General features: G+C 61.2%; 1 protein-coding gene across 10 annotated transcripts in view; it reads right to left on the reverse strand.

Moving 5' to 3' along the window:
- The window catches only part of LOC104152005 (interleukin-11 receptor subunit alpha), a 42,573-nt gene extending 30,534 nt beyond the window's left edge, over positions 1–12,039 (reverse strand). The window contains exon 1 of one of the 10 annotated variants that reach the window (XM_068928210.1): positions 11,974–12,039. Coding sequence is in view for 8 of the 10 variants with exons in the window: in XM_068928211.1 (XP_068784312.1) it covers positions 5,442–5,477 (36 nt within the window). In the remaining 2 variants the exon portion in view is untranslated. Of the gene's footprint in view, positions 1–5,441; positions 5,804–11,973 lie in introns of those variants that run through there. The other 9 variants (XM_068928214.1, XM_068928211.1, XM_068928209.1 and 6 more) reach the window with 9 other exon arrangements.
- Positions 12,040–14,139: the final 2,100 nt, after the last annotated feature.

Genomic DNA, 14,139 nt, shown 5'->3' on the forward strand with positions numbered 1-14,139 from the left:
GGGTACAGAGAGGAAGCCTTGGCCGAAGCAAACCGTGGTGGCTTGGTGTAACCGTGCAAAGCCCTTTGCTGAAGCTCTAGTCTCCGCTCGAGGTGCGTACCCATGCAGAAGTGAAGGCCAACGCATCTGAAATGGGCTTAAATGCATCCACGCAGCCACCTGCACCAGGTTAAAATCGCAGCGTGTGCTCCTCATAAAACCCTCTGTGCACATCCCTTCTTGCTCCCACATCTTCCCTCTCTGGCCCTCCTCTGCCCGTCCTCCCTCCCTCTTCCCAGGCAGCGCTTGCTGGCTCCGGCTGCCTCCGCGGCCCCAGGTGCTCGGACGCAGCCATATGGCAGCACCGCAGGTATTTGACAGGCTGGCTTCTTCCTCCGTGCCCGGGACACGCTGCCGGCAGCAGCCTCGGCGGGAGGGAGAACAAGCCAACCAGTGTTTCAGCCGGGGTTTAAAATTAGCCCTGGGAACCTGACACCCACAGCGCCCGCGCAGAGCAAAGGGCCGCGGCTCGGTCCTCGCTCCGACGCCTCTGCGTCGCCCGTGCCTTGGCTTCTCCCGCTCTCCAGGGGCTCCTTGGCCACAGGCACCTTCACTGTCCTACGGGACCCAGCCCCCGGGCTTCGCCGGCTGCTTCTCCTGGCTTTGTCCCTTTTCCCCTAGGAAGTTTTGGGCCAAGGCAGCTTCGGCACGGTGCAGGGATGCAAGCGCAGAGCCCCATCACAGGGAGATGTGGGGACCTAGAGCCACCCCACGGCCTCTCCCAGCTCGCAACCTCCTTGTCCCCAGGGGCAGGAGCTCGGCGCGAGCCGGGGAAGCAATTCCCAGCTGGCGTCGTGCCGGAGCAGGGTCGGCTGGGCAGAAGGAGCCGAGCTATCGCTCTCCTCCCGCGCCGGAGCGCGGAGCAGCGCTCCCAGCCTCTCCGAGTCGGGCTGCCCCGAGCTATCCGCGCCCTGCTTTCGGGAGCAGCTCCTGGAAAACCTCTTCGTATCGCACCCCCGAAGGTGAAGGAGAGGCTGGCCCCAGTTTCTACTTGCGCTGCCTGGAAGCCGGCCCGGCTCCTGCGCTTACCGGCAGGGCAGGTTGCGCAGGAGGAGAGATAAGGCCGACCTGAGCGGGGCAGCCGCGGCACACAGGCGAAACCGTGGCTGTGTCTCAGCCCCTGGCAGTGCTAGAGACCCACAGACCTCTGCAAGAGCCCCCCAGCCTGCCGGCTCTGCCCTGCCGTTCAGGGTGCGCTCAGAGCTTGGGGCGACCTGAACGTCCCCAGGGTGCTAACTGCAGGCTGGATCGAACCGAACCACAGCCGGGCGCATCCCGGGCAGAGCCCCGTTGCTGGCAGGGCAAATCACTGCGGCGCGACGGCACGGTTTTACTGCTGTCACACCAGCAGAGCTGGGAGGGCAACCGCAGCCGGGCCGAGCACAGCGCGAGGTGCTGCCTCTGACCTTAAGCCGTACAGGGCAGGCTGACTGTGTGCCGTAGCTCTAGGCAAGCGGAAGGGGCTGGAGAGAAGGAAGAAACAGCCCCTGGCAGGCTTCCCCGAGCTGGGATGGTGCCAGCACCTTCTCCGAGCTCCTCCTGCACCAGACAGCACCTCCGTCTCCCGGAGTCGCCTCCCCAAATCCATCCCAAAGGGGGACGCTGCCTTCCGCAGACTGTCCCCGTCCATCCCTCCCTTCCTTCCTCCGCCTTCGCCCCGGGCAGCCCGGCGGTTTCCCAGAAATGCAGGCTCACCGGGCCGCCCGTCCCTGTGCCGCGCGAGGACAGGGCGCGGGAGAGACCCCGGCCCCACGCGCTCCCGCGGCAGCCGGCACACCCCGGCCCCGGCCCCAATGACTAACGCCCCGGCAAGCGCGCCGGGTGCCGCCGGGGCGAGCAGGGCCCATCCCTTGGCCGCGCTCCCTCCCCGCGGTGGTGAAATCACGTCTGGAGAAAGCGCGCGCGGAGCCGGCGTATCCCCTGCCGTCGCTCCGAGCGAGGCCGCTGGCTCTCTGCCTCCTTCCCAGCCTCGGCTCCGCGAGCAGATCCCGCCAGCCCCAGCCCCGTGGCAGCTCGGGGTTTCATCCAGACAGAGGGATGCTCCGGAGACAGAGCCTGCAAAGAGCTGGCTTCAGCCGAGACATCCCGTCTCCTCCTCCCCGGCGCTCCTCATCACCTCCCACGAGCCTCCCTGCTCGCTCCGGATCGCCCGGCAGCGTCCCTTGCCGGAGCGACGGCCGTGCAGCTCGGTGCGTGGGAGGCCGGCAGCTTGCTGAGGCCAGCGGGCAGGAACCTCTGGCCTCCCGCTAACTTTTTAAATAGCAATGCAACCCCTCCAGAGCCTGCGGGGACGGGGGGACCGCTACCGCCTCCCTGCAAGCAGCATCGCGGCGTGCACTCGGCTCCCGGATGGCGGAAAGCAACTGGCTGCGTTTCATGGAACGAGCTGGCGGCTCTCGCGTGTCCCCCCAACGGTGCAAGCTGCAGGGGCTAAAAACCCAAACTGCCCTATGGCACTCGCCTCTCCGCAAGCCTCTTCCCCCTCCATCCTTCGGGACGCACTCAGAGCCAGATCCGACCCTCTGCAAACGGCCCACAGGGAACGGCGCACGCACGGGCTCCCGGCCAGCAAAATGCCCGTTTGCACCCGCGGCCGCGGCGGAAACGCTCCCAGCCCCGCGCGCGCCCTGGGGGAGCAGGCGCGACCCCTCCGAGCCTTGCCAGGAGCGCTCGGCCACGACGCGACTGCCCTGGGGGCGAGGGCCCGGCCGCCGCTGCTGCCCCGTCTCCGGCGGCGGACGAAACGCTCGCGCCCCGGACCCCGCCGCCTCCGGGCTGCCGCTTGTCTCTCATCCTTTTTCTACCCTGTTTTTGTAAGCAAGCGTTTAGGAGGGAAGCGCCGGAAGGGCTGGCGAGCAACGGGCCACCTCCGCTCGCAGGGAAGAGCTGCGGCGGTCGCCGGCGGGCGCTCCCTCCCGCGGCCCGGGGCCCTGCTGCCTGCTGGCAACGGCACGCGCCGGCTCCAGCGTGGGTGACTAATGCGGCTCTTTAAATGCCTCGGCAGGCACGGGAGCGCGGCTCCGGGTTAGGGGTTAATTATCTCCCTTTCGCCGCGGCCTGCCGCTCTCCTCTTCCTGCTACGCCAGGGGACGATCCCGCTGCCGGACCGCGGGCCGGCGACCCGGCTGGCAACTCAGCCGGCTTGCAGCTCGGGGCTATAAAAAGCAATGCTGTGGCATGCAGCAACGCGCTGAGAGAGGGGAAGAGGCAAAAACAGAAAAGAAAAAGAAAAAAAAAAAAGAAATCAGGCGCTCGGCAAGGCAAGGATTCATCCTGCTCACTGCTGGGTGAAATCTGGCCCAAACGCGGCCCCACGGCCCGGCTGCGAGACGCCGGGTCCGAGCGCGCAGCCTCCCGGCGGGCTTGCGGCATCCCTCCCTCGGGCTTTGCCCTATGGATTCGCCGCGCTCTGATTTACGGCCGGGAGCGGGAGGTGCCTGAGCAGCTCCCGCAGCTTGGCTCCCGTCCCCGCGCATCGATCCTGACAGCCCCGGACGGCGGAGAGGGGCCGGCACGCGGCCACCCGCCGCCGCCACCGTGCCCGCCCCGGCGCCCACGGAGGGGGCTCGCTGCAAGGCGACGGCAGAAGCCAAGAGGGGAAAAAAAACCGCTGCTCCCATTTAGCCGAAAGGAGCTCCTTGCTCCGGGACAGCTACTGTTTGCACAAGCCTGGGCGGGGGAAGGTCAGATTAATTTTAAACTTGGATAAATAAGGGGACAAGGCAACGCCAGAGCTCACCCTGCAGCCCTCAGCCCCGCCAGATGCGGAGCAGCTGGGGGAAAGCATCCATCGGCGATGCTGGCACCGTCCCCCTCCGGGACGGGCTGCGCCGGGATGCTCCCCGCGGCCGGAGAGGCACGGCCGTGGCACCCGTGTGCTCCCCCCTCGCTGCACCCACGGGGCCCCCCACCCCGCTCGCCCCAGTCCAGGCTCGACCCCGCTGCCCAGCTCGGAGATGCTCGGGGACCGACAGCAGCAGGGCTCAGCTGTCCCCCTGCCAGGGCGCCTCTGAGCTCTGCGCACGACACGAGCTCGGGAAGAGACCCGGAGAAAAATTTTGTTTGTGGGTCAGGAGGAAAAAAAAAAAAAACAAAAAAAAAAGAAGTTGGGACTTTTCGTGCCAAAAGGAAAATGAAAACCAAAACATTTTGTTCTAAATGATAGGCCTTGTTTAGTTTTCAGTGGTTTTACTTTTTTAAAATGGTTCGAATTAAATTGAGCTAAATTTGGCTTCCAAACATTACCTTGGGGTGGGGAATTAAAAAGAAAAAAAAAAGGAAAAAAAAAATCAAAACATTTCATTTGGAAAATGTCAGAATGAAATGCCCTGGAAGAGCCCAAGCTAGGCACCGAGTCCAGCCTCAATTCAGAAATCGTGCTGGCCTCCTCGAAACTGCCTTTTTTTTTTTTTCCGGCGAATAAAGCCGTTGCCCGATATAACCTCCCCGAGCTGCGCCGGCGGGTGGACGCGCGAGCTCGCGCTCCCGCCGGACAAGGCTGCCGCCCGGCTCCCGCGGAGGCCCCGGGGAAGCACCGCGCCGGCAGGGACGTCCCCTCCGCTCCCAGAAAGGGGACACGGCCCTGCTCATCATCGGAGGGGCCAGAGCGACTCCGCCGCAGCGGGCAGGTTTACACCCGTAAGTGCAAGCCGAATCCAACCCAAACTGCTCTTTAAAACTTCTGTTTAAATGCCTTTTCTATTAGGTCAACATTCCTTCTTTTCATAGGGAAGGTGGTTACGGTCTGCAGCCCAGCACACACAGGCTCCTCAGTGCTGGCTGCTGGCTCTCTGTCAGCAAGTAGTCTGCCCACGCTATTAAATTGCTAAGAAAAATGGATCGTTTCTGCAAACATTAGGGGCATTAACCTCTTTCGCGGTGGCAGGGCCCACTCCAGGCGAGCTGTTAATTGGAAATTCATAGAGCTGGCTGCAAAAAGTTTCCTTCGGCGCTGCTCCACCCTCCTTTTGTCGAGGCGAGGGCCGGTAAAGAGGCGTTTTCTGCCATCCCCGAAATACCGCTGCTGCAAGAAATCTCACGGCCGAGCGCAGCACAGCCCCAGCAGCCACGTCGCCGGCAGCTCTGCCGAGGTTTCCTCCGCGCCCCAAGAGGGTTAAACGCTGCCGCAGGGTCCCTCTGCCCTTGATAGACAGGGAAAATAAGGAAAGAGCCCCTGAAAGAGCCTCCCAGGCCCCGGAGGAAGCAAGCCCTCCGTGCACTGCTGCTACCTGGATCGAAGCCTGGCGTTCGCTCACCGTTAACCCCAGGTCCAACGTGTGCCACCCTGCCGATGACACGTCTCGTGGGGACACTGCCAGGGAAGCACAGCGGGCTGGGGCAGCACGTCCCAGGTCTCGTTCTTCCACCTACACCCCGGGAGGTGGGGGGAAAATATTACCTACCCCACAGACCTGGCCTCGCTTACGTCCTCTGCCCATCACAGGTACAGCACGACCGCTGCGGGTTATTTCAAAGGCTCCATCCAAGCCGAAGCAAGACTTGGGTCTCAGCACCTTCCTCCCATGCCAGTCAGAGTGCAGGTCAACACTCAGCAACTTGCTGGCTTGCGAGAGCCCTCCAAGGCATTTTCAGAGCAAACTGCCCTGCAGTTGGAGTTGCGCGAGCTCTGAGCTCTTATCTGCAGCCTCCGGGGGTTTTGCAGCAGAGTCAAAGAGCTGTGTCAACAGGATGCTTAGAAAAACCATCCCCTCCGGAGTTCACCCGGCCGGCGGCTGCACTTGGCGGAGGTCAGCTCCAAGCTAGCGCGTGGCCGCACGCCCAGCGAACGCCGCCCAGGGCAGGGGCGCAGCTCGGAGGGGCCCGCGTCCTGCTCCCTCCCAGCACCAGAAGGAGGGAAATGGGGCAGCCGGGGAGCCGGAGGCACCAGCGAGCACGCACGGCTCTCGGGTGCGAGGGGATGCAAGGATGGCTGGCACTGCCCCAGCAGCGTGAGGGAACAGAGCCAGGCACAGCACTGCGGAGGAAGAAGGGACCGGTTAGGGAGGAAGGGACAATTCCCTGGGTGCAATCACGTTCGAGGCATAAAGCGCTAAAATCAAAGCCGGGACAGGGCGGAGCGGTCTCGATGGAGCTAGGGAACAGCCTCTTGGGAACCTCGCAGGAGCCAAGAAATCAAAAGCAGCCAAAGCCCTGATGGACCCCCTGGGGTTGCGTGCTGGCCCTTGCAAGACAAGGATGGAGCAATAGCTGGTCAAGTCCATCAGCTCCTCCTAAGGTTTGGGGCCTCAGGCAAAACTCATGGAAAGCAAAAGAAAGACTCCCATGGACTTCCCGAGGGGCTCAGGGCTGGCCCCAGCTCTGCAAGGAAGGCTGGGGAGATGCCAGCTGGCCCAGGCACCATGCGTGACAGAGGCTTTTGCAAAGCAAAACAAGGACACCACAACCAACCCAGCCCCGGGGCGATCTTTACAGGGACATTTTCAGCACAGCTGTCGGGAGCTGCAGCCCCTGTTGTAACATGGGTGCGGTGCTGGGCGATACTGCAGCACAGCCGTTCACCACTTCCCTCGGCGAAGCAGCCTTCCGGGCCTTGCTCGACGTCACCCAAGGTCTTTTGTTTTCCTAGTTTATTTTACAGGAAAGAGAGGTCTGAATCACGCCTTTCATGGTACTATTAGATTCAAGAGCCATTGATGTTCATACCAACCTTCATCAAAAAGGGACTTGCAAGATCCTCGTCTCCAGCTTTGGCTGTTGGTCTGGCCGGGACAAAAACGCACGCTATTTCAGTCCCAAAGGACGGGGCCGGTGCAGGCACAGGAAGGCGAAGGAAACAGGTGATGCTCTGCCAGCGTGGATGTTTGGCAGAGGGACGCATCTCAGGGACACAAATCCAAACCCGCACTCCAAAATCAGTCGTCTGCCCGGCTAACGCACCTGCCCTGAGGGCTGTCTGTAGGATGCAACGCGGCTGCCGCAGCCTCTCTCTGCTAGGGGCTCTCCCATACCGGATCTGACCCTGGGGCATCAGAGCGCTGGAGACAGGACTTACTTTCTCCCAGCCGCCGGGAAGGCTCTTGCACCAAACCACAGAGCGGACGCCCGCCGGCCACCCGCTGCCGCTCGCCACGTTCCTAGAAAGGGTGCCGTGCTGCCGTGGGGCCCCTCCGCATCCTGGGCTGCAGCCAGAGCACGGCAGAGAGCTCTGCTGGCTCGTGGCTTCTGACTTCCCCTCTTTTCCTTGGTCCGTTTCCAGCAGGAGCTTTTCAGCAAGGCCAGGCGTCCCTTGTTTTCACTTTAGGAGTTAGGATAAAATAGAAAATGCCCGAAAGACCTTCTTTCCACCATGAGGATTTCATTAGATGAAGGAGCCCTAAACTTTTCCACCTCTCCCTATAAGGAAATCTCTGTGGATCCATAATCATTTTATTAGGCTGTTTCTATTTTTGCTGTCTCCTTATTGAGAGGAGGGGACCAAAGCCAAGCAGTCTCCTGGGGATCCTGGATTGATTTTTCATAACAGGGCCAAATGTTTTCAGCATTATCTCCTCTCTCCGTGGCCTAACATCTTGTTTGCATTCTTGCCTACCGCTGCACACAGGTTTTCACTGAGCTGTCCACAAGCGATGCCTACGTGTTTTTCCTGAGTGGTTACAGCCAATTAAAAACCCGACAACTTGCATGGTATTTCTAATCCTTCCTTCCAGTGGGTACTATCTTGTGCTGGTCTACACAGAGTCTTACCTGTGGTTTCCTCCGGTTCTAGCCACCCATATGGTTAAGTCATAAGGCCAGCCACACCAGCTTTGTCCCAAGGTCCATCTAGATCTGTTGTAGTCTCCAAAAGCATCTTCAGAAAATGTGTACAAACAGGGGATTCACAGATGTGTCTTTCTCCTACTCATACCCTCCCAGCAAATCCTTCTGAAATCCCTCATAAGCTTTTTTAGTAGTGACTGATCTCTTATGGACCAAATCCAGGCTCCGCTGGTCAGATGTGACCACGGCACAGAATCCCTTTAGGACGGAGGTGAATCAGGTTTTAAAAAAATCAATTCAACTTCTTACCCCTCTTCTTCCAGACCTTCCCTACCCCAAAGACCAGATGCAGCAGAGGAGGAGGATACTTTTGCCAAGTTTGAGAGACTCATGTTGCTGGACAGAAGAAAGAATTACATCTTTCTGCCCAGCTCCGGCAGGGGATGGGGTAGTCTGCCCTCATTACCCACCCGTGGAGCCTTGGCTGATGACAGGCGGGACAGTGGGACACCCTCTGCTCCCCTTGCACATGGGGCCGGGAGCGCAGTGCCTATCTCCCCAAGCCAGACCCGGGAGGCAGGCCAATACAGCTTTCCCTGAGTACCAGGGTTAAGATGTAACTACAAAGAAGAAACCAAGCGGAGAGGTCCCTTCAATGTGGATTTGGATGGAGCTGAGCCAAAGTCCGTTAGGTCCAAGAGTCAATCACTGTGTTGTAACCTTTAATCAAGCCCAAGGGGTGCAGAGAAGCTCACTCGCCCATCACCTCTCCTTTACCGGCTGAGAGTGGTAAAGCCTTTGCAAGAGAGCCCAGTACGTGCTTTAAGGGGGCTGCAGATGCTGTGACAGCACAATCGAGTCCAGAAAAGCCTGAAGCTTACCCCGTCCCAGAACCACACCAGGGTTCACTAAATGAGAGGGTGACTCAGAGACTTGGGAACCAGCCAGACTCAAGAGATAATTCCTATTAACACACTGATCTCTCACACGGCAAACCTGCTTCTAATTTCTGGAGGAATTTTTCTTTTTCCATGGAAACGGTCCATGGGAATCTGACTGCAAAGAGAAGACAACCTAACCACAACTTAAACACAGTTGCACACTTCCCCACCTTAATAGCCTGGAAGAGAAGATGTGTGAGAGAAAACCACGAGCAGGAGAGATGCAGAGGTCTGCTGGTAAGAACTTGGGCCACCAGATCACTAAATCTGCTAAGAGAGAAATTCGGTCATTTTCACACATGTGATGCTTTTTGTAACCACAGTAACACTTACAAAAGCCAAAAGCTCTCTAAACATCCCAGAGCATCACCCAGATACCCTACAGCTAATTCTTAATGCTGCTTTTGCATCAGCATCCCAAATAGCAGACGAGACCCTGTCGCATCTCATGTAAGGAACAGCTCCCACCTAAGCCAAAATCTGTCCTCGGCCACGTCCTCAGCAGGGGCAGAGCCACTCTCTCTCATGTCTGAACCTCAAAAAGAGAAGATGGGGGAAGGTGTCTTTGTTTTTCTGGGGACATTGCAGGAGAGGAAAGCAGAACCGCAAGTCGCCCGACACCTGCCCGCCTCGCTCTGGGGAGCATCTTGCAAGGGATGCAGATGCTCTGAAGCATCTTGAGAGCAAAGCGCACAGAAAAAGAGCAGCTTTGCATGCACACACGAAAGCGTGTCACATGCGTGGGCACATTTCCAAGCTAGACTCCATGTACACATCTACCCCAAACCGGCAGCAAATGTTTCTCCTGAGAGGTTTACAGTTCGCTGCTTCTCGCTGCTCCTTCCAGCCTTGCCTCCCTGAGGCCGAACGGCCTTCCCAAGGACACCCCAGGCCTCCTCGTCTCTCAGCCAGCAAGGCTCTGCCGTGACAGCAGGTGAGCAAACAGGCACCTTGCAAACATCGGCACCTGGCCTCGCACAGGGACGGCAGCCTCCCCGGGGAGCCTTCCCCACGCAACAGCAGAGCGTCACCGCTGCGGACACCTGCGGGAGCGCCCCTTCCTCCCTGCGCTTCCGACCTAGGCACGTGCCAGCAGCCGAGGACAAAGATCTATTAATCCTCCGAGGAACTCCCGGGACTGTCACGCATGGCCCTGCCGAGAGCTGGGTGGAAGCCTCTCCCCTTGCCGAGGACAGACAACGTGTGCCAGAGCTGGAGACAGGGCAGAGGAGGGCAGCAGGGAGCATCAGGGAGCAGCGAGCTGATCTGACTAGAGGAGACAAGAGTCTCTTGGCTCGTTTAACCTAACGAAATAACGAACAAGCTATAAATACACAAGGGTAAACAGCGGAGAGGCAGAAGAGGTCTCGAACTAAAAGCACAATGTTGGCACAAACACACGTGGGAATAAACCATCCAGGAATATATTCAGGCAGGAAATTAGAGGAAGGTTTATCCTGCGAGAGCAGGAAGGCTCTGGAGCAGCCTTCAAACAAGAGCAGAGGGGAAAGAAAGCAGGCTGCTGTGAATATAGCGCAGAGCTCGCTCCCTACAGGTGAGGGTGTTGCAGGATGCAGGCTGCAGCTCAGCTCCATGACTTGGACGATCCCCGTCCCTTCGTGTTTCCCTGCTACCGTGGGTCCGGGTTATAGGTTGGTACCTGCCAGCTAAGGGACGCAGAGGTGGGCGCCGACCTAACGTGGAGGCTTCCGATAAAGCACACCACGGTAAAAGGGAACTGCCGCTGTTTCCAAGATTAACACGGCTTGCAGCACTGTGAGTCATTCATTCATCCTTCATAAACAGGCCTGCACCCAGCCAAGCATCCTCCCTCCCCCCGGCGCTGTGACAGCCCAGAGACTTCTTTGGGACGGGGAAAAAGTTGCTTATCAGAAATAATCGGCGCATCAAGTTTTCCCCTCTCTGTAAGGTTTCCGAAAGGCAGCTAGCAGAGCAAAACCTGAGCCACTCTTTGAGCTCGCTGCGCACAGCTCTGCCAACATGCCAACAGCTGCATCCCCCCAGGGTGTCAGCCCAGGGACCCCTCCACATCACCCCACTGCACCCCCATCCTCTGCGCCCCCCAAGTGTGCACACGCCTGCCATCACTGCTCAGCCCCTGTGCTGCAGCCGCTGTCTCTCTGCTCCCGTCCCACTTTGTCTGCCCAGACACTGCCCGAGGAGCCCTCCAGCTCAGCTCGCAGCCCCACGCAAGGCTCATCCCAGGCTTTTGCTCTGCCCTGCCAGGAGAACGCGGGCACGTTCCCAAGCCATCCCGCAGGCTCCATGCAGCCCCGTGCGTAACCACACCGTGACCTGCCCTGGTGTACACAGAGGCAGAGCACAAACATGGTCCCCACCTCCTGCAAACGCAGACCCAGATGCGAGTGCAGCGTGCAAACACCGGGCACCTCCTGGCCGGTGGCAGCGTGGGGGACGCTCCACCAGCCCCGGGCAGCCCGGACACCAGCGACGTGAACGGCACCAGGCGGTCCCGCACCGTCTCGGGGCACAGCCGCCTGCCCCAGAATTGCTGCAGCTCCCTGCGGAAACGGGGCAAAATGGAAACGAGACTCTCAAGGCACCCCACAGCCCTTGCCCCAGAGGGGTCGGGGTCTGCTGATACCAAAAAAGTTCAAGCGAAACTCAGCCCTGCAGCCCTGTTTAGGAGCCTTCCCCCCTGGAGCCGGTGCTGAGCGGGGGGGGGGGGGGGGGGAAGGGGGGCGCTCAGGATTTGGGGGGTGGCGGGCCCGCGAACGTGGCACGGGGACAGCCCAGGCGGGCACCCGCGGAGGCTGACTGCGAAGCCGTGATTGCGGGAGCGCCGCCGCGGCGCAAGGAGCGACGAGGCCGGCAGAGCCCTGCCAGTGCCTGCGCTTGAGAAAGCGCCTCTTTCCGCACCTCCCCTAATTGAGACCAGCTCTTCCTTGCCTGGTCCCCCGCCGCCCCCACCACGGAGAACAGAGGGCCTTGCCGGGAGTCGGGGGGCTCCCTAGGCGCGGGGGCGCTTTGCCGGCTATTACTCGAGCCTCTCTCCAAAAAAACCCTCCTGGCACCCGCGGAGGCTGACGGAGGAGGGCAACTCCCGGTAGGGTATGTGGTGGGGGGGAACAAAAAAAGAAAACATTCGCCCCGGTCTGCGGGGTCGGCAAGCAGCCAGGGCAGCCGAAGAGCCTCCCCTGCCTGCGCGCCCCTCACCGCGGCGTCGGGGCGCACGCCGGGGTATGCGTGTGGGGGGGGGGGAGGGAGGGAGACTGGGAGGAGGGGGTCCTACCTTCCTGCGTGGCGCCGCGGCTATGTGTCCATGGTGGGCTGAGGCCGGGGCCGGGGCCGCAGCCGGGCCGGGCCGGGGCCGGGAGCGCGGCCGCCGCGGGCCGTGGCGGGGAGCCCGCGCCGGGGCTGGCTGCAGCCGGCAGCGCGGGCGGTGCGAGCCCCGTCGCCGCCGCCGCCGCTCAATTGGAGCAGGGCGCTGCCAATCTGCGGCCGCCGCTGCGGAGCCCTTCCTGCCTGCGCGCCGGACACCGGCGCTCAGCACCCGCCGCTGCCCCCCGGCCCGGCCCGGCCACCGCGGGGTGCGCCCTGCCCCCGGGCTGCACGGCTCCCCTCGGCCACTCGTGGTCCCGCTGGGGTGCGCGGTGCCGCCGGGGTGCTCGGCTCCCCTCGGCGTGCACGGCTCTTCCCCGGGTGCAGGGGTCGCCCCGCTCCCTGCTCTGGGTTGCACGCCACCCCCGGTTTGCATGGTCCCCCCCCCCCCCCCCAGACCGTTTTTGCACGGTCTCCCTGCAGTGCACGGTCACCCCGGAGCACACAGCTCCCCCCGGAGTGCACAGGTCCCTCTGGGGCGCGTGGTCCCACCAGGGTCCCCAGGACGCATGGCTACCTCCTTGGGCACGTGGGTCCTTTCCAGGGTGCGTGGCTCCTCCGCGGGGTGCACAGCTCTGCCCCCCACGGAGCTTGTGGTCCCCCTCGGAGCATGTGGTTCCCTCCGGGATGCACGGCCCTCTCAGAGTTACACAGCCCCCTTGAGGCATGTGGGTCCCCCTGGGGTGTAGGACCCCCCACCCCCGGGGCCCTCTGTGGGAAGCACCTTCCAGAAAGGGGCACTTGGCAACACCGAGCCCAACTGAGCCTCAGTTTCCCTGCCCGTAGGATTGGCATTCCTTTGGAGCTGATTTTTTAAAGTAGTTTATTTGCTTGATTGGCAACTTGTCAGGCAAAATCTGGCCCTTGGGCTTCTGTTCCTGAGCTGAGGAACAGTCTCTCCTCCACGTAGCTTTCGGGACATGTTTGTGTTCCCCTTTCATCTTATATAAAGCAGCAGCATCACCCTACCTGTTTTCCTTTGGAAATGGGCTTGTTTTGCAATGTCATCACAGTGAAAATTTTCAAGAGGAAAAAAACATTTTGCAAGCCTGCAATGGGAAACCCTCTGGCGAAGACACTTTGGGAACCTCCTCCTCGCCTGGGACTGAATGTGCTCTGGGGTCATCCCTGGGAAGGGCTGGAGATCCTGGGGCAGGCGGTAGGGGACGGGGGCTGCACCGAGATAAGGGCCATACGCCATCAGCGGAGCATCCCGCATGGGCGCAGGCAGCGTTCCCGGGAAGTGGTGCAACCAAGGCAGGGAAACCCTGCTCCCTGTCTAGCATCTCCCTCTGCCTCCTGCCTCGGGCAACGTGTGGGACTGCACGGGGCCGCAGGCTGTGGCTGCGTCATGGCAGGGCAGAGGATGGGCAGAGTGTTAATGAACTCGATGATTAGGGCACCTCGGGGTGGCAGTTTCCCCCTTCGAAATAGAGACAGCTCTTGTGCTCTAGGCACTTTACGAGAGGTGGAGGCAGCGTGTGGGGTGAGCGTGCCGAGCCCGGCGCCCGCGCACGCTCCCGGCCGCGCTGCGGGTTTTCGCTCAGCTGTGGTTGAGGCTCTGTGCCTAGGAATAGCCCCAGCTCGGCACATCTGCTCGTGGCCTGGGCTGTCGCCTTGCTAGCCACACGTGTGCCTCCTCCGTCCAGCCTGTACTGCAGGAGCTGGGCAAGTGCCAGGGCTGGGAAAGGACCGGGGATCTCCCACTCCTGCACACCGCTGGGCCAGCTCGGGGGGCCTCTCAGATGGTCTGGGAGAGGGGTCTGGTCCCACCAGCCCGCTTAGATCTGCTCTTATCCAGTGGCTCACGCAGATCTGGGGCGACCGAGCCTAGAGATGGAGCCAGCCAAGCCAGCGCCCTCAGCCCTGACCCCCAGCTTCTCGCTTTCCCCTTCCCCGTCCCCCACATGCCGCTCTGCCAGCGCCCCAGCTCCTTGCAGCCAGCGCGAGCTGACTGACGCTAGCATCCTGCAGGATCAGGCCCCCTAGGCTGGCCGCAGTGGTATGGGGTGGTTGGGACTGCCAGCTGCCCCCCCACATTTGGCTGTGGGTGCTTTCAGGGAGCAGACCCAGAGGG

The sequence above is a fragment of the Struthio camelus genome, chromosome Z (assembly GCF_040807025.1).
Source record: "Struthio camelus isolate bStrCam1 chromosome Z, bStrCam1.hap1, whole genome shotgun sequence".
NCBI lineage: Eukaryota > Metazoa > Chordata > Aves > Struthioniformes > Struthionidae > Struthio > Struthio camelus.